Consider the following 20300-nt stretch of genomic DNA (forward strand, 5'->3'; position numbering starts at 1 on the left):
TAGACATACCCATAGAGACCAGGATGAGACCTACTGTGAGGGGCACATTATCCCACATCTGCTGCTGTGGGGTTCTTACATCTTCCTCTGAAGTAGCTGGTGCTGGGCATTACTGGACAGGTGGGCTTCAAGTCTGATCCAATTTGACAAATCCCTATGTTCCTATGGAATGGAAATGTTTAGCACCAGTCATGGTGGTTGCATGGTTTCTGCCTGGATTTTTTAATTTGTATTATTTGTAGCTGAAGTTTCAGTCACTGAATCCATTAGTGCATCTGCAGGGGAGACTTGAGGTATAGGTCTGCTGAGAGCAATGGCACCAGAAAGACAGCAGAAGTTGAAGGGAGGGACAGCCAAATATGAGAGAGTGGTGTTGTGACCTGGGGCACAGGGTCTCAAAGCCACTCACATTTGTCCCAGCCACCCCTCCGTCATGCTGACGGGATGGCTGGTCTGGGCCAAGGGAAGGGATTCTGCCTTTATGCCACCCAGTTCTGGTCAGAAGTCAAGGGGGGGCCTGCTCACCCCTCTCAATGTACCCCTGCTGCTAAGTTCAGGTTCTCAAAAGTGAGTGGCATGGCCCCCATGTTTAAAAAGTATGAGGCAATCGATCTTTGGCCCTCCTGTTACCGGTTCCCATGTCTGGGAGATGTACATTTCAGGAAAGGATTGAAGTATGGCTAACTGCATCAGGGAGAGGGTTCTAGACATAGCATTATCAGGGGACTTTTCATGGGTAAATAACTGGTGTCAGGTGTAATTTTGTAAAGGAGGTCAGGCTTGATACCATGGGAATGAGTCAGTTTCCAGAAACAGTGAAATCCTGACCCCTCTTAAATTTCACAAGCCAATATTTGGCTATCTAAAGAACACAATAAAAACCAGGAAAGAATGTCAGGGTCCTTTTAATACTAACGTGACTAAGAGCAAGAGTCCATGGGATGAAACATGCTCTGACAAAAACAGGAAATCGAGTGGTTCATTGTGCAGTTGTGGCAGTGAGAGTTCGCCTCATTAGAAGGAGTTTGGTGACGTTTGGTGGTCACTAGGCCTGTAAACAGAAGCCTACCTGGAAATCCAGGTCAGATAAATAGGATCATTAGCATGTCTATAGCACCTTCCAGCCGTTTGCGTTTGCGGTGTTCCCTGAGGGTAGGAGGAGAAATAATCCTCTTAGTTTGCACAAGGGAGATTCAGGTTAGATATCAGGAAACTTTCAAACTCTAAGGATAGTTAAGCACTGGAATTAGCTTCCAACGGAGGTTGTGGAATCCCTGTCATTGGAGGATTTTAAGAACAGGTTAGACAAACACCTCTCAGAGTGGTCTAGGTATACTTAACTCTGCCTCAGCAGAGGGTGGGGGCGATGGGTTAGATAGCGTCTTAAGGTCCCTTCCAGCCCCAAATTCCTATTATTTTATGATCTCGAATTCACCATGACAGACCCCAATGTCGGGTAGGTATTATTGCCCACATTTTACAGCTAGGGAAACTGAGGCCCAGAGCAGGGGCCATGACTTGCCCAAAGTTACACTGCGAGTCTGTGGCAGAGATGGGACTAGAACTCACATGGGCAATGTGGGGATAATGGTAAGGCTCCACCTCCCAGGGGGATGAACCAGGTGAATTAAGTAATGTCTGCACGGTACTTGGTCCATATCAAGTCAAAGTACAATTATTACTTTTTGAGAAGTCTCCTCCCAGATAGACCTGATATCATAGGCAAAGCCCCAATGGGAAGCTGGCATCACCACCTGTGTACAGGGCAGCTAGAATGACCAGCTCACAAGAGGAAATGAACTTGATTTTAAAATAACAGCCATCAGTCAGGACAGTGTGGGTCCTGCAAGCCCCCTACACAGGGCCTCTTGACGACAGGAGCCTGTCTGCACAGAGCTGCCTGCAGGATGCAGATTAGGGTGACCAGATGTCTCAATTTTATAGGGACTGTCCTGGTATTCAGGGCTTTGTCTTGTATAGGCGCCTATTACCACCCACCCCCTGTCCTAATTTTTCACACTTGCCACCTGGTCACCCTAATGCAGATTGTAGTCCAAGCTAGGAGTTTTCTCCTGATTTGCTTGAGGGCAGCAGATGGAATTTGATTTTCTCATAATTACTATGAACTGAGATTTACTAGATTTAAATTAGTGATGAAGAGGTGGAAAGGAACAACCAGAAAAACATCTCAGAGTCTGGATTTTGTAGTATAGAAATATCACTGACATGCCCCATGGTTTGATTATCACCTGTTACAGGACTGGCCCGTCGACAGTCCGATTATATTCTTGTTACGTCGCATCGAAGCAGTCTTCTTACGGAATCAAGATTAGTAGAAATGCTCCTTAATACACTGGGCCAAGCTACCCTTTCTTTTGTGATTGTTGCTAAAGACGAGAAGATTGGATCTGTCTGAAATCCCCACAGCAGCTGTCATTCCTTCTGTGATGCGGAGCCCTGAGAGCCGGCTCTCATGTTTTGCCTGTAGGTGGCAGAAGCTTTCTAATGCCTGCCCACAGAGTCATCCCAAACAGACCTATTATTACCCTGATGTGGGAAATGATCGTATCGGTTAACGGAGCTGACAGATTGGAAAGGACAGGGGTGTAACGCAACGCTTTGTTTCAAGGCTGGTAGCCTATCTGAGTCACCCATTAAAATAAAGCGATGCTTCATTTGACAGGGAGCTTTCAAAACAAGGACTCTCCTAGCAGCTGCAAAGGTCTCATTCTATTTTCACAGCAGAGGGTCTTATCGATGTGAACATGGGGTTTCCCTTATAACACTGACTCAGTTACAAATAATGCATGGCATTTCTGTCCTCCATAGTGCTTCATGAATGTCCACTAATTAACAAATCCCTCCTGCCCATGCTGTATAGGGGTTAGGTATGTGTTATTATCCACACTTTACAATAAGTGAGAGTAAGGCAGAGAGGTTAAGTGACTTGCCCAAGGCCAGAGATGGAATCAATGTCACAGCTGAAACTAGAACTCAGGAGTTCCTGTTCCGCTACTTCTGTGCTCAGATAACTAAGGTATGCCTCTCTGTCAAAGATAGTGTTGTATAATCTATTGCACCTACAAGGCATCTTTCATCCCCAAATTCTTTGCAATCTTGAATAACTGCCGTCATCATTGAAATGCAACCAGCTCTGGGGTGGAATGCAGCAGCTGTTTAACAGCTCACAGCAATGCTACATGACAGGAAGTGAAGAAGAATGTCATAACCAAGTGAAACTGCAGTGAGGATTTAGGAAGGCAGAATTTAATCATTCAGAGTTACTCAGGAGGACCCCCTTACTTCTGAGTCAAGAGATTTTCAATGCTATCCAGACATTGCATGCATGCTTTCACCTGGCATTGCGAGATGACACTGCAACCTGAGGGTCTTGACATTGTACCAAGACACCATCAAGTCATTGAGACAGCATGATGCACCAAGAAGAACTTTGCACCAAACGGTGACATGCCACAATTGCACGGCAAGATGACAGGCCACAATGCAACATAACCACATTGAACTCTAGAGGCCATCTCATAGTTGTGGTCCATGATGAAACTGGGCCAAAATACACTAACATGGCAACCTGGCATGATGACTTGCCATAATATGACATGACAATTTTGTGTTAAAACACAAGCAGTTAGTGTTGCAAACATTACAATGTCTTGCTGTGTTGCAACATAGCAGCACTGACCCACAGGGGCTGTCATGTAGTATTGTGACAAGCTGGTGTGGTCACGCAGATGGCATGATACCCTGCATAAACACTCTTGTCTTGGCATGACAACATGTCAGACTGGCCAGTGATGCAATATGATGTCATTCCTTGTTGCGACATGGCCAAAAGACCACGGTTAGGTATCAGGATATCGTGATGTGACAAAGGGCCATTGCCTATCAATGCAACATGATGTGGTTTCTTGTCAGCACGTGACAGCATCAACCAAACATCCACGGTGTACTGTTGTGGTGTCAAGATGTGTTAAGTGCTTGCCTAGAGATGCAACATGGTTACGTTTCTCGTGGCAAAATGGTGCTGCAATCACAAGGATTTGACTTGGTCACGGAGGTCATGGTATCCGCAGGAGCGGCGCCAGGGTTTTTGGCGCCCTCGGCGGGGGTCCTTCCGTGCTCTCGGTTGTTGGCGGCAATTCTGCGGCGGGGGGGGGTCCTTCCGCGCTCCCAGTCTTCGGGGCACTTTGGCGGCGGGTCCTGGAGCAAGTGAAGGACCCGCCGCAGAATTGCCGCCGAAGACCCGGAGCCCGGAAGGACCCCGCGCCACCGAATTGCCACCAAGGGCGGCAAAATGCCGCCCCCCCAAATCCTGGCGCCCTAGGCGATCACCTAGGGCGCCTAAATGGAAGCGCCGGCCCTGGGTATCCATGACATTAACAGAGCTCTGTGACTTTTTTTACTTCAGCTTCAGCCCCGCGCATGGCAGGGCTTCGGCTGTCAGCCACGCACCGCTGGGCTTCAGCTCCAGTTCCACTCTGCAGGGTTGGGCCTTCCATGATTTATTGTTTATTATCCGTGTCCTGCCCATGACCTTTACTAAAAATCCCCATGACAAAATCTTACCCTTAGTCATGATGTGATCCAGTGAGGTCAGCACATGATTTGGTGACACGTTGCAAAGACACGACATGACACAGCAACATGGAGAGGTTTAGATGTGATGTGGTGATTTGACCTACCATGGCAATGTGATAGATGAGGATGTAATAGAGGAAGGGTTTTAGGTTAAATGGTATTTACTCTCTTTGTTTTAAACTGGTTGGGGTTACTGGGTCTCTGATTACTCTTGGTGAACTCTGTATCTAGAGCAGTACAATATATGAAATCTCCTCTCTTTGACTTGCTGTACTTGGAGGGCCAATGGCAGGCTATAGCAATAACCATTAAACTGTTGTTGTTTAACTTGACTTAACATACAATTTGGTCCAAAAATTATACACCAATCATGGGAATTTAGTATCTCCCACTATGAAATAAGGATTAGACTCTTACCAAGTAGAAAATTCATTCTTATAAACCGCAAATCCCAGATCTCTTAACTCAGCAAGTGACACGGCGAGGTTAGGATGTAACACGCCAAGGCAACGTGACATCATGGCAATGTGGTGGTGAGGTCATGGCATGATATGATGATGCAGTGAGGATAGCACATCACTCAGTGACAGCGGGATAAGGTCAGGATGTATGGGGCCGGGATGATATGGAAAAGGCAGGGCATGATATGTTGTGGCAACGCGGGGAGGTGAGAGGTGAGGTGCCACAATGAGGTCAGGACACGTGGTGCCATGACCTGATGAGGTGGTACAGGGACATGATGTGAGGATGAGGTCAGGACATAAGATGCCATGACAACGGGGTGAGGTCGAAGCACCGTGGCAACACAGATGAAGTCATGACAAGCCATGTTATGTTACCATGGCAACATCCCAGTATCACCATGCTGTGCCAGGCCCACCCCTTGACATCATACTGGAGGGGGTTATCATTGTTTTTGTGGCCTCCTCCACTGTCATGTGACCCATGGCGGCCTCCACTATGGCTTCATCGCCCCCCCCCTCCGTGCGCATGCGCTGCAGCCAGCCCAAGAGGCGCTCAGCTCCCCGAGTTTAGCAATAACAGGCGGTGGCCGCAGCCCGGCACCTCCTCACCGCCCCCTCCCATCCGCGCGGAGTGGTTCGGTCCGGAGCCGGACGGGCGAGTCCAAGTCGGAGGGAGCGACCCAACCTGTCTAAGCCCGAATGGTGCGGTCCGGAGCCGCGGGCGGGGCGGGCGGCACCAAGTGAGGGGCCCCCGGGGGGGAGGGAGGAGCTGCCGGCGGCCAGCGGAGCAGGGAGAAGCTCCAAGATGGCGTCGGCCGGCCCCGAGTCTGGGGGCAGCAGCAGCAGCAGCGCCGGCATCGCGGGTAAGGGGGGGCCCGGCGGGGGGGCTGTAACCTCCCCAAAGGGGCGGGGGAAGGGGGGAGGGACCCGCTGTGCGGGGGGGCGCTGGGGGGCCGAGGCAGTTGGGCGGGAGCCGAGTCGCCCCCTCCCGCGTGGCTCTGCTCCCAGAGCCGGGGGGGCCGAGGTGTGACCCGCCGCCTCTGTAACGGGGGCTGGGGGTCTGCGAACGCTTGTGGGGCTCTGGCTGGGGATGGCCGGGGCTCTGGTGCTGAGGGCAGGTGCTGGGTGATGCTTCCAGCGTCCCCCGCGCTGCGCTGTGCTCGGGGGGGGTAGCCTGGCTCTGTGCAGAGATCCCGCCTCGGGGTGCTCTGGGACCCTGCAGACGGAGTGTAAATTATCATCAGGCTTGTTTTAGGGAGAGGCTCCATCCCCTGGGAAGCCAAGGCAAAGATTCCCGTGTCCTGCCTCAGTTTACCAGGGTGGGAAGGTGTTTGTCACTGTTCAAACAGCCGTGACAAACACCTTCCCACCCTGGCAGTCCTGGTCTCTTCTCCTCATTAACTCGAGCTGAACCAGAAATGGTGTTGACAGGAGCTGGAAGGAGCTCTGAATGCCATTGCTAAACCTGGTGATGGAGGCGAGTAATAACAAAAATGGGATTGTGGCAGCTAGTCACCCCTGGGAGACAACGGGGCAGATACTTAGCACTTACACACACCTCCATGTTGCATCTTCAGAGCACTTCACAGACACTAATTCTTGCAGTATCACTGGGTGGGGTGTTACTGAACGCCATCCTCTTTTTTACAGGAATTGGGTTGGGTCTCCTAATAACAGGCCAAACCAAACACCTCTCTATAGCCTGTGGCTGTAGTGCAAGTTAACTTTTTAAAAAGGCCTTTAGTTTACATTCCAAACAATCACTCAAACCTTTGTGATCTGTTGACGGATGTATCCTTTGTTTAGCATTTACTGCACAGGCTTTATAACCTTTCCACCTTCTCCTCTTCCCCATCGCTTATGGATTTGTCTTCACTAAACTACTTTAGGAAATCTCCCAGAGTGGAAGCAATGGTGGAAGCTCTAGTGTAAACAGGGCACTAACATCTTTGTCACAATGTCCTCTAGAGCTGTTCTAAGCAGCCTTAACAAAGCAGTAAAAATGCTGTTTACACTAGTGCTCCTACTGTTGCTGCCACTTTACCAAAAAAAAGTCTAATTTAGGGTATGTCTTCACTAGCAACGTTAAAGTGGTGCCGCGGCAGTGCTTTAATGTGGCTATGTAGTCGCGGCACCAGCACTGGGAAAGAGCTGCACCAGTGCTGTAATCGCTACTCCCCTCATGGGGGTGGTTTTATTACAGTGCTGTGGCACAGTCTACACTGCCACTTTACATCTCTGAAACTTGCAGCGCTGAGGGGGGTGTTATTTCACCCCCCTGAGCAAGAAAGCCTTTGGGACAAGTGATGGCCATTAAGCCTTTGACTGTCCTGTAGTGTGGATTTTAAGATTTTCTATTCTTTGACTAATTAGCAAACGCTGGCTTAGACCAGTAATTGTTCCCTCTGTTTCAAATGACAATTGCTTTATCTCGTGATCTTATTGCTGTGCCACAGAAGGATGCAAACTGGTCCTGAATTCAGCAAGCCTCACCTCAAGGGTTTAAGGGTATCTTGGTTCTTTCTCCAATAAACACCTGCAGGCACCTCAGGAGCAGCATTGTTAGGCTCCAGAGGAAGCAGAGTACAGCATTCCTTAGGCAGAATGAGCATAGTAGTTGGATGTTAAACATGGTTTGTTAACTTGGACGTGGGAGAGTGCGCTTCCTCCCCACAATATAACTAAAACCACTTAAAGACTTGGCATGGTTATTAGGGGGCTATCCACATTCCAGAGTGGCAATGCTGCTATTTACCCTCCGGCTTCTCTCTGCATACATCAAGGGGATGACTGTTTCTGAAACTTGTACCACCCTTTCCTCCTTAAAATCCAGTCATGCGGAGTTTCCTCCACCCTCTCTGCAGGACATGGAGATGTTCCCTCCTTGTTTGTTTTTTAACTGTGTATGGAAACACCCAAGAGGATCACATCTTGTTGCTTTCACTTTGAAGTGTGAGAACAGTGCCAAAAGTAGCAGTGTGAGACTTCAGATGCTTGGTTTTCATTGTAACCTTGAGTTTGGGCCCAAACAAAGAAATATAGCTTCAAATCTAACCTAATTTTGAGAGTGGAGGTAGAATTTTTCTGACAGATTTGAAGTTAATTGCACAAGGGGGTTCTGAATTATGGTAAACGCCACAGCTGCTGCCTTCAGAGCTAGGCTCTCAAGGCAGAACAGAAGTATGGCAATCTTGCAACCCCCACCTCTCCCTCCCCCCCCCACAACAGTGGCCATGAAATTGACCAAAGTGGACCATGAATTTGAGAGGACCCTAACTATTGGAGTCCTAAGCCTCAATTTTAAGAAGTCTCTTGCCCTTTTCCTCACAGAGCTAAATTTCAAAACCCAGGGTGGATTGATTTAAATCACCAAGTGGAAAAGCTCAATTTAACTTATAAATGTTAAGGAACTTTTTCCATTTGTACTTTGGTTATTTTCTTAAGAAAGGTAACAACTAAAACATGTTGCTTTGCAACTAAGTAGAGTCTTTACACTAGATTTGGTACATCTTTTTGCTACCTAGGAAGGTACGCTATAAATATATGCATTTATTTAAGCAGTCATATATAGTTTGATATTTACAATTTTTATTAATTTTACATTTTTAACTTTTTAAGAGAAGGTGAATGACATACTGCTTATTTACTAGATTGGTGTTTCCCAAACTTGGGACGCCGCTTGTGTAAGGAAAGCCCCTGGCGGGCCGGGCCGGTTTGCATATTTGCTGCGTCCGCAGGTTCGGCCGATCGTGGCTCCCACTGGCTGCCGCAGTTCGCTGCTCCAGGCTAATGGGAGCTGCTGGAAGCGGCGCAGGCCGAGGGATGTGCTGGCTGCCGCTTCCCGCCTCCCCCATTAGCATGGAGCAGCGAACTGCAGCCAGTGGGAGCCGCGATCAGCCGAACCTGCGGATGTGGCAGTTAAACAAACCAGCCTGGCCCAGCAGGGTCTTTCCCTACACGAGTGGCGTCCCAAGTTTGGGAAACATTGCTCTAGATAATTAACTTTTTGCTTGTGGTTTGTGTCAAGCAGCATTAGGATGGTAATTGGAATTTAATTAAACACACAAAACAACATATCAAATTTATTTTTATTTAAACAAGCTCTTAACACAGCACATGATCTGTTGTGCCATATTTGTAAAGTTTGACCTCCAAAGTTAGATGTTTTTGCCCTGATTGCTTTTTTTATATAAAGAGTCTTTAACTCAAAAGTTTTGATAGGGGCTCATGGATTCAACATATATTTTTTTTTAGATAAATGTTTTAAGAGATTATAGGTTTTCACCTTAACATGTATTAAATTCAGATTCATATTTAAAAAGAAAAACACTGTTAATTTTATCTAAATTATAAAATCTGGTGTGTTTTTTTTGTTCTTTTGTTTTTTGTCCCCCCAAAATTGATTTGTATCCACCCTGTCAAAATCAAATGATCTGTAGTGGGTAGTCAACAATGTGAACATAAGAACGGCCATACTGGGTCAGACCAATGGTCCATCTAGCCCAGTATCCTGTCTTCCGACAGTGGCCAGTGCCAGGTGCCCCAGAGGGAATGAACAGAACAGGGAATCATCCAGTGATCCATCCCCTGTCGCCGATTCCCAGCTTCTGAATGCTCTTGTAAACTGCACACTGTTGTCTCACCCTGGTCTAAACTTGCACTTTCACTTTTGCTACCATTAATGGAGCTACAATGATGGGAAACGAAGAAAAACCTAGTGCAGAAAAACTTAATGAGCTTATGTTTGCAATACACGTGCTGGCATTGGCCAAATTGCCTTGTCCTTTAAGATAGAGAGGAGAGATGGTACCAGGTGATTTAAAAGAACAAAGTAGTGTGTTTGCTTTTCTAAGCAAAATACAAACAGGTCTGTCAAGCTGGAAGTTTCTTCTTTGGAAGATTCTTTAGAAAGAAGAGCATGAAAATACAGGAAAAGTTTTATCATCTGGCATGGTAGGGGAATGGGGGGTGCCGGTTAGTCAAAAATTCCAGTTAACTAAGAGTTTTTATACTTACCCAGGGAGGGAGTTTGGGTTCGGGGGAGGGGGGAGTGCAGGGCATGGACTCTGGGAGGGAGTATGGGTGTGGGAGGGGGCTCGTGGCAGGGCGTTGGGGTGCAGGAGAGGTTTCAGGGTGCTGGATCTGGGCAGTGCTCACCTACGGTAACTCCCCGCAAGCAGCGACATGTCCCTGCTGCTCCTAGGTGGAGGTGTGGCCAGGAGGCTCTGTGTGCTGTCTCTGTCCGCAGGAACTGTCCCTGCAGCTCCCATTGGCCGTGGTTCCCAGCCAATGGGAGCTGCGGAGCCAGCATGCAGGGCGGGGGCAATGCATGCAGCCCCCATGGCCGTTCCTCCGCCTAGGAGCAGGAGGGACATGTTGCCACTTCTGAGGAGCCACGTGGAGCCAGGTAGGGAGCCTGCCAGTCCTGTGCCAACCGGACTTTTAATGGAGATATCAGAAATGTTGGTTTCTAGAGCTTTACAGTTGGTAAAATGCTGGATAACACAGCTTTTACTGTACGATGGTTTGTGGGGTTTGGTGATAAACAATAGCACCATTTCCTAAGTTTCTTAAACTTGACCCCCCTTTTGGAAAACACAGTCCTTAATGCTGGCATGTGTTGTTAAAGGGCAACCCATCTTAACTTCTTCATCTTCCATGCCACTCCAGCTAGTCCCTTACTTGCACACACCCCTGGAAAATAATGGGCTCTGAAGCCTTTTATTTCTAGGTGACTGGTTCAATTACAACCCAGGTTAGTAGGGACTGAAAGTTGTTACTGCTTTGTCTGTATGGTTGTTTTTGTCCAGATCACACTAGACAGGCATCTACCCGCTACTGTTGACAATTTCAGCAATAGAGGCCAAGAACTAATCTTTTTCCTCTTACCTTTAGTGTTCCTTGCCACATGAAAATCCAGAATAAAGTAGGGTGGGAATTTAAAGTGGATTATTATCTGTTTCTGATTAACCTGTATATGAACACTCTTATTCCTGAATAAGCATGCCTTCTCTGAATTAGTCTAATCATGTGGACTAAGCTAATTTGGAATAAGGCACACTTATTTTGGAATAAAGGCTTGTCTGCACATAAACCGCGACAGTGACACAGCTGTGCTGTGTAGCGCTTCAGTGAAGACGTTACTTATGCCAACGAGAAGGATTGTCCTGCTGGCGTAAGTAATCCATCTCCCTAAGAGGCAGTAGCTAGGTTGACAGAAGAATTCTCCCATCCATGTAGCGCTGTCTACACCAGGGTTAGGTCAATTTAACTGTGTCGCTCAGGGCTGTGGATAGGGTAGATGAGCCTGAGTGGAATGAATTGGGAGCATCTCCCTGGGAAGATGTCCTTTCATGTGGGCCCCTCCAGCTCAGGACCAAAGCACATTGACACTGCTGCTTGTGCAGTATCTCTGGTGATGCAGAGCTTCATTCTAGGACTGTCAGTTTCATTTTTGACAAAGACTAGATCCAATAAAACCAGAAAATGTGACACAGATATTGTAGGTAGTTCTTTGATCTTTGTTGATTACTTTGTAATATCACAATTATAACACCATTAAATATGTTGTTACGGTGTTTTATAATCCCCACTCACTCTCCCTTGTTCTAAAAGCCATAGCTCTCAGGAGACAGAATGGCATTTTAGATGTAGCCTAAATTCTATTCTGCTGGAAAATGACAATTTGCCTCTCCAAAGTGGGGTGAGGGGGGGGAACATGGCCTGAACACATGACAAGGGACCAGTGAGTACCCCCTGATTTCTAATCCCAACTCCCTCCATGGCCTTGGTTGAGTCACTTAACCTGTCAGCCTAAATTTCTTTTCTGTAGAATGGAAATAACAGCTCTGTGAAGTAAATGTGCAAGTGTTGTGAGGATTAGTTAATGTTTATCCCATAAAATAGTCCAGAAAGCATTCCTGTCAGAGTGCTCGTGCTTTCAGAAGGGCTGAACTGTCTTCTGCAGATACTGAAGTCTGCAACTGTGTCTCGAGGAGCCAAGAAACTTAAGATCACATTCCATCTCCCATGGAAAGGTTGTTTTCTCCTTTTAGAAACAACACATTTACATTACTTTCACATCTAGCCTTTGTAATTAAATAGCATTTTGTTGCGGCACTTTCAGGTTGACTCTTACCAGGATTTAATTGTACTGTTTCATACTTACATAATGCTCTTCATCTTCAAAACATTATAATCCTCGTTACCAAACAATCTCCAAACCCAGTCTCCTGCCTGCTTGGTAGTATTCCTACTTTACAGATGGGGAAACTGAGGCAAAGAGGTATTGGCAAATCACTTCACTACAGGGGAGTGTGTGTAAAAGTCAAAAGAATGGCCACACTGGGTCAAACCAAAAGTAGTCCAGTATCTTGTCTTCCGACAGTGGCCAATGCCAGGTGACCCAGAGGGAATGAACAGAACAGGCAATTATCCTGCCGCCCATTCCCAGTTTCTGGCAAACGAGCCTAGGGACTCCATCCTGGCTAATAGCCACTGATGGACCTATCCTCCATGAATTTATCTTGTTGTTTTTTGAACCCTGTTATAGTCTTGGCCTTCACAGCATCAGCCAGGATCAGAAGTCAGTGGCTTTTAGCTCCTTGTCCTTTGGGACAGTCCTCTCGCCTTTGTCTTTCTTCAGGCACAAAGGCTGTCTGCTCCACATCTGTGAACCATTCATTGATATCTCTTGTCTGTCCTTTGCGTGCTCCCCACAATGCCACGTGCATAAATCTTGTATTTATTTGGCAACTCATGATACGGGATGTTGGAGTTGCATAATTCTGATTAACATCCGATTTTCCCACTTCACTGCAGAATGATCTTAACTTCTATCTTGAGCACAGCCAAAGCCAGCAACAAATGCATTGTACAACCCCCAAAAAAGAACAGGGGTACTTGTGGCACCTTAGAGACTAACAAATTTATTTGAGCAAAGTTTGCAGTGCCGGTTTACTGGTGGTAGAAAACATTAATCATCCACTCTAGCTGTTCATGAAACCATAGCTGCTAAAATCAGCAACAGGGCAAGGGCTTGTGGTGTTTGAGGGAAACAGCAAGCTGTCCATCAGAAAGTCCTTTTTAATGTGCGGTGTTCTCACGGAACTAGAAACAGTTTTATTTACCACTATAAATGCACTTGAGGACAATGATTTTTTTTCTAAGCGTTGCTCCTGGGCCAGTGATCAGAAAAAAGAAAGGTCTGTTAGGTTTCTATAGAACATCCCCTTCCCCCCAAAGGCCTGATCAGGGCTGTAACCAAGGTGGGGCAGCTTCCCAGGGCTCAAAGCCGCGGGGGTGGAAAAGTGAGGGAGGTCATGTGGGGTCACATTTCCCCCCCCCCCCCCCCGATTTCTGCCTTCCATTTAGCGTAGTGGTTTTCAAACTGTCGGGTGCACCTCCCTAGGGGGCTTGTCCTACAGTTTGAAAACCGTAGCCTCCTGCCAGGAGCCAGCAGATTGGAAGCTGGTGGAAGCTGCTCGGGCCCCAGCTCTTCGCACTGTAGAAGCCAGGGCACTGGCTGGCTGCTCAGCAGCCCTCCCTCCCTCTCTGCATGGCCAGGTGCTCCCCAGGCAGGGAGTGGGCAAGAGGCGTTGCCAACCGGCACCGGACTCTTGAGGGAGAGGCAAGAGCCCATCAGGGCGCATCTTGGAGCTGTGCCGTGTGCCCTGGCTGGGGAGTACCCAGCCATGCAGAGGTGGCGCAGCTAGAGGAGCAGGGCAAGGCGGGCAGCACCCCGGCTCCCGCAGTGCAGAGAGCCGGGGCCTAGGTGAGCTGGGCAGCTCCCATCAGCGTCTGATCCGCCAGCAGGTGACAGTTTTCAAACTGGAGTGTGCCTTTTGGAAATCTTTGTGCTAATTTGAAGGCAGAAATTGGGGCGGGGGGGGCGGAAAATGTGATCCTGTGTCCCTTGTCCCTCTGCCGCGCCTACGTTGCCTTTAGTGGGTGCAAATATGCTTGTTTGCCCCATGTGCAAAAATGCCTAGTTACAGCTCTGGGCCTGATCCTGAACCCAATCAGATCAGTGCAAAGACTCCCACTGACCTTAGTGGGTTTTGGTTCAGGACCCAAAATAGTTAGTTGCGGTTAAGTATCTCTGTTCCTGGGTTTGCTATTGTAACTATCTCCAACAGCGTGTTTATAATTCCCGTGTTCCAGTAGGTTTACAATGCTCACTTACTAACATGAGCACAGAACTTCACCCACAAACCTTAATGAGATGGGGAGAGAAGTTTGAAAACCTGTTGGGTTTTTCCCCCCTACCCCAACTTGCCAAATCTCTGTGCAATAATGGAGTAAATGTCCACAGAGCTTACTATGTTTCCTTCTATTTCTTGATGTCTGAGCTCAACTCTCTGTATTAGGTATTTATAAAGTGCCTGTTGCTGTAGTAGCTAAGCCCTGAGGAATAGTTTATTCCTGTCCTGTAAAGGAACAAGAGGCGCTTGCTATGAAAACATGGTGCAAAATGTTTAGCGTTTTCCTGTGGGCTATTCCCCAGGAAACTTTATGGTCTCACCGTGAGCCTAATCATTGTCAGCAGCATCCCAGTAACTTCAGAAATATCCTGTCTCATGCTCTGCTCCATTAGTTCATAGTACAAGTGAAATAGTGAGAGAAGCAGCTGTGCACTAATCCAGGGCAACAAAAAGTCATTCATGCATGTGTTAATTCTGCTGACTGCTAGCAAATTAGCTCAGTGGTTTGAGCATTGGCCTGCTAAACCCAGGGTTGTGAGTTCAATCCCTGAGGGGGCCATTTAGGGAACTGGGGTAAAAATCTGTCTGCGGATTGGTCCTGCTTTGAGCAGGGGGTTGGACTAGATTACCTCCTGAGATCCCTTCCAACCCTAATATTCTATGGAATTGTGGTAGCAAGAATGAGTAGTTTGTGAAGAAATTTAGCAAGTCTTAATCCAGAGGTTCTTTAACAGCAAATTTAAATAAAAAACATTTAGGAATGCTCTTAACATAAGTTGTCGGATAGATCTATTGGTTTATTCGTGGGCATGTGGTGGAGGGCTTCCGAGAGCTCGGCCAGAGTGAGAGGCAGCTCTAGCACCCCGGTCGCCAGCGCTGACCATCAGGAGTCCGTCCCAGAGCACTCTGCAAGCATCGGGATTGGTCAGATCCAGGGAGAACAGGCTTGCGTAGAAGGCCCTAGCCGTCCCGCATATCTTCTCTGGATCCATGAGGGTGGGGTGCCATCCTCTGCCAGAAGGCAGGTGACATGCTTCTTAGCTCCTCTTCTCTTTCTCCAGGGTGTAGAAGAAGCGGGAGACATGGTGCAGAGAACTTCAAAATGCCACCCACTGCTTGGCCTTCCAGCCAAAATCAAGTGTTTATATATCCTCTTTCAGAGGACTGTATTCTGCCCTGGCGGAGGGTGGGCTGAATGATCTAACAGATCTCTTCCATCTCCAACTACTATGATCAATGTTGTTTTGACTTTTTGTTCAAGCCAGGCTCCTGGAGTGTCCATAAGAGCCTTCTGCCAAAAGCAAATGAAATATTTAGATTCTCGTCTTCTAGAGCTGCAAAAGAGTTTTGTTGTGAGTGAACTCAACAGGGTGAGGGTGTCTTGTTAAGAACTCAACATTTTTTTATTTTTTTACGCAGTTTGAGAGGTGTCCTCTTTCCTCCCTTACAGAAATTGTATTCGGTCTTGATAAAATTTGTTCCTGTATCTTTAGCCACAAAAAAGTTTCCCATTTCTTTAAGGGTTGAAGTTTCAATTTGCATTCTTTTGCTTTGTTTTTCCTCATATAGATTTCAGCTTTTTGTGCTGCTCAGTATCATCTCAAAGAGGTAGACAAGTTGCATATCTGCTTCAGAAGCATGGGTTTTCTTCCTGTCCAGTAACTAGCAGCAAACAGCCCACCTTACATAACTGTCTTGGCTTTTAAGAAGTGATACAGAATCAAGCCTTTTGTAGGCTTAGTAGATGGGTGCTATAACTTTGCTCAGTGGAAGCTGCTATTTTAATTTAAATGGCTTTTTTTTAAAATGCATGTTATATGAAAGTATGAGCTACTGCCTGACATCTATGCTGTGTGTGTGCCAGGATTATTCTAGTTAAGTTCATTTTATGTTTTCATACCTGCCTGACATGCCTTTCTGAAAACATCTCAGCTGTCTTCCATCTGCAGAACCTTTGAAAGCCATCCTAAATAGAAAAGAGATTGTTGGTTTGTTTGTTTTTGTTATGTCCTTCTCCAGTTGCCTACTGGCAGGGTTGAGATGAAACCTGAAATTGGGAGAGGAAATGGAGATGTCGTCTTTCCTCACAAGAGCTCCTAGCAGCTTCAATGCATGCTTGTTTGATGTGGCCCTGGTGCTTAGCTTGTAAGATGCTTCATAGCCTGAAGAGTGTAGCTCTTGATGATATGTTTGGATGTGGTAATGTTTTCACTTTTATTTTTATCTAAAACGTGAGATGCAACTGAAATTTGTCAGAACAGCTCCATAAATATAGACACTGGTGGCTATGAATCCTGCCCACCCCAAATTAGCATTGGACGAATGAGTGAGGTGAGAATTTGACCTGAATTTCTGTGTTGCATACTCCTTTCAGCACCGCAGTAGCTTCAGTATAGCTTTTAATCTGATATTTATTTGATGTGCTGTAAGAAGTATACTACTTGTGGTGGGCTTGTACTGTTTTCAGCCAACTTCTATTTGCTTTTCCTGATTCAGCTTCCAATAAATAACTCCATGGACCATCTGAATTCTCCTTGGGGATTGGTTGTGTGATGTTAAAAGATACAAATATATGATGATCCATCCTTTTTCCTTTTTTTTTTTTTTTTTTTGAGGAGGAGGTGGGGGCATAGGTAATGTCTAAGCCAGGGGTCTCAAACATGCGGCCCGCGGGCCGTATGCGGCCCTCGGAGCTCTTCCCTGCGGCCCGCGGAGCTCCCCCAGTTACTTCCTGTCGCCACCAAACTCCCCTCACCCCCGCCCCCCTCCCCGAGTTATTTTCTGTGCCTAAGCTCCCCGCGCGCTGCTCCCCAATGTTTGGGGCCGGGTCTCTCCCCTGGCCCCACCTGCCGCCCCCACGCACCTCCCCCCAGTGTCTCCCGGCCCCCACTTGCTGCCACCTCACCGCCCGGGAGCCTGCCCGGGAGCTCACGCTGACTCCACTCCTCCTCCTCCGCTATGCCGGCTTCCGGCATCACCTGCTGCCGCAGGGTCCTAGCGCCCCCCTGCACTAGGGCCAGGGCAGGCTGCCCTTCCCCTGCCCTTCTGCCCTAGTCCTGAGACTCTCCAATGCCCCGAGCCTCTCCAATGCCTCAAACCCCTCACCCTCAGCCCCACAGCCCTCACCCCTGCACTCCCTCCTATCCCCAAACTCCGTCCCAAAGCCTGCACCAAGCACAGAGCCTGCACTCCAGACCCCCTCCCCCACCCAAACTCCCTCCCAGAGCCTTAGGCAGTAAATCTAAGTGCGTGTTTTGTCCTTTGAGTGAGGTGCATTACTGAGTGTATATATTTATTAAAACTGCTTGGAAATGACTTCGTCAAAAAAAAGAACACTCATGGAAGAAAAGAGAATTTTCCAAGACAAATGGGAGAATTTATATTTTTTCACAGAGGTAAAAGATAAAATTCAATGCCTTATTTGTCAGCAAACGATTGCTGTTCCCAAGGAGTATAACATGCGTCGGCACTATGACACGATGCACCGTGAAAAATATGATGCATTCACCGGAAAAATCCGAGAGGAAAAAGTTCAGCAACTTAAAGCAGGATTTGCCAAGCAAAGAAATTTATTTTCAGGGATTAACAAGTCTAGCGAAGATTCAGTAAGAGCAAGTTTTGTGATAAGCGAAATGATAGCTAAATCATCGCGACCTTTTACAGAAGGCTTATTCATAAAAGAATGTCTTATGAAGGCCAGTGAAATTTTATGTCCTGATAGGAAGAAAGTTTTTGAAGGCATAAGCTTGTCTGCAAATACAGTTGCCTGCAGGATAACGGATTTAGCTGATAATGTGCAAAAACAATTGATTCAAATGGCAAAAGACTTTGAAGTATTTTCAATTGCTCTTGATGAGAGTACAGATGTATCAGATACCGCACAGTGTGCGGTGTTCATTAGAGGTGTGGACTGCAATTTGAATATAACTGAAGAATTGCTAGACTTAATGCCACTGAAGGGTACCACAACGGGACGTGACATATTTCAAGGATTGGAAGAGTGCATTGAAAAAGCTGCGCTGCCATGGAACAAACTCGTATCTTTGGCTACGGACGGTGCGCCATCAATGTGCTCTGAAAACATTGGTGTGGTTGGATTATTGAAGACCAAACTGAACAGCCTCAATATACCAGGAATTAGCTTCACCAGTATACATTGTATTTTGCACCAAGAAGCCCTGTGTAGTAAAAGTCTACAAATGAAAGAAGTTATGGATGTAGTTGTTAAAACTGTTAATTTTTGCACGAGGGCTGAATCACAGACAGTTCACTTCTTTTCTAGCAAGTATGGACAGTGAATATGGGGAACTTCTGTATCACACTCAAGTTAGATGGCTGAGTCGTGGAAATGTTTTGAAGCGTTTTTTTGCACTTAAAGAGGAGATTGATTCCTTCATGAAAATGAAAAACAAGGAGGTTCCACAGCTTGCTGATTCCACTTTTATCTGCAACCTTGCTTTTCTAACAGATGTAACTGATCACCTGAACGCACTGAACTTGAAACTTCAGGGTAGAAAACAGGTGATAACACAGATGTATGACAGTATTAAGTCATTCAAAGTCAAGCTTACTTTATGGGGGAAACAGCTGACTGCTGGCAATTTGGTCCATTTCTCAACTCTGAATTCCTTAGGAAAAGTTGAACCCAAATCCTTGAAAGAATATGCAGAGATCATTTCTAACTTACACAAACAGTTTGATGTGCGGTTTAAAGATTTCAAGGCACTTGAACCACATTTTCAACTTTTTTCCACACCATTTGCTGTTGAAATTGACAATGTTGCAGAGGAAATGCAGATGGAGTTAGTGGAGCTTCAGTGTGACACGATTTTGAAGCAGAAGTATACAGATGTTGGAATTCCAGAATTCTACAGGTTTCTTTCACAAGAAAGATTTCCCATGTTATTCTCTGCTTCTGCAAGGATAATGGCAATGTTTGGAAGTACATATATATGTGAACAGTTTTTCTCTTCCATGAAGATTAACAAATCTGTGTTAAGGTCGAGGCTCACTGATGAACATTTGCAAGCAACACTGAGATTGGTTTCGTCTCAGGATATCAAACCTAATATTGATGCTCTGGTTGATGCAAAACGCTGCCAGCTAAGTGGCCAAAAATGAAATGACTGTCAAAATTAGCACTGACGTTTCACATTACAGTTAAAGAAGTTAATAAAAAAGTTAATAAATTGACTTTTAATAGCATACTATATTTTAATACTATACTACTATATTACTCTTCTTTTTTTTTTTTTCTGCCTACCTCCAGGCGCTTCCAGCCGCCAAACAGCTGTTGGTGGCACTTAGCACTTTCCAGGAGGGAGGGGGGAGGAGCGGGGAGCCGCGCGCTTAGGGGAGGAGGTGGAGAAGAGACAGGGCAGGGGCGGGGCCTCATGGAAGGGGTGGATTGGGGGTGGGGCCAGGGGCAGCAAGGGGGCGTGTCAGTGATGCGGCCCTCGGGCCAATGCACTAGTCCTCATGCGGCCCTCGGGGTCATTTGAGTTTGAGACCCCTGGTCTAAGTTATGTAATCCCCTCAAAAGAGAGGCCAGGCATGGAAGTTAAACCGCAAAGAATATCAAAATAGTTACCATAACTCTTTAGTCAGTCACCTGCTTGATTTTAGTTAAAACTTGAGAGAGATCTGCTTAAATTCATGAGTGTTTTTTGAAAAAAAGAGGTACATAGGTTTAAAAATAACACATTTTCAGAAACACCCAGGCACAAGCGAAGCTTTATCTAACAGTTAAGTTTTGTAGAAAATGTGCTCATTGAGTTGGCTAACACTGCTTCCCTTCCTTCATTTCTCCACATACCGCAGAAGAAATGGTCATTTTAAAAAAAGAGAATAACTCCTCTAACTTCCTCGCATGGAAAATCTTTTAGTTTTAACTATTTCCTGGCTCTGTGTATGATGCCTCCCTCTGGCCAAAACCAGTAACGCTTTTAACTGATTTCAGAGTAGCAGCCGTGTTAGTCTGTATCCGCAGAAAGAACAGGAGTACTTATGGCACCTAAGGGTACGTCTTCACTACCCG

General features: G+C 46.6%; 1 protein-coding gene across 4 annotated transcripts in view; it reads left to right on the plus strand.

Annotated features, from left to right (window-relative positions):
- The first annotated feature begins 5626 nt into the window (after positions 1-5626).
- PIP5K1A (phosphatidylinositol-4-phosphate 5-kinase type 1 alpha) overlaps positions 5627-20300 on the plus strand; it is a 42704-nt gene continuing 28030 nt past the window's right edge. Inside the window, exon 1 of one of the 4 annotated variants that reach the window (XM_044991343.1) lies at positions 5627-5923. In XM_044991343.1, coding sequence (XP_044847278.1) covers positions 5866-5923 — 58 coding nt within the window. In that variant the 5' untranslated portion in view covers positions 5627-5865. The remainder of the gene's footprint in view (positions 5924-20300) is intronic. The other 3 variants (XM_044991344.1, XM_044991345.1, XM_044991346.1) reach the window with 3 other exon arrangements.

The sequence above is a fragment of the Mauremys mutica genome, chromosome 17 (genome assembly GCF_020497125.1).
Source record: "Mauremys mutica isolate MM-2020 ecotype Southern chromosome 17, ASM2049712v1, whole genome shotgun sequence".
In the NCBI taxonomy this organism is placed as follows: Eukaryota; Metazoa; Chordata; order Testudines; family Geoemydidae; genus Mauremys; species Mauremys mutica.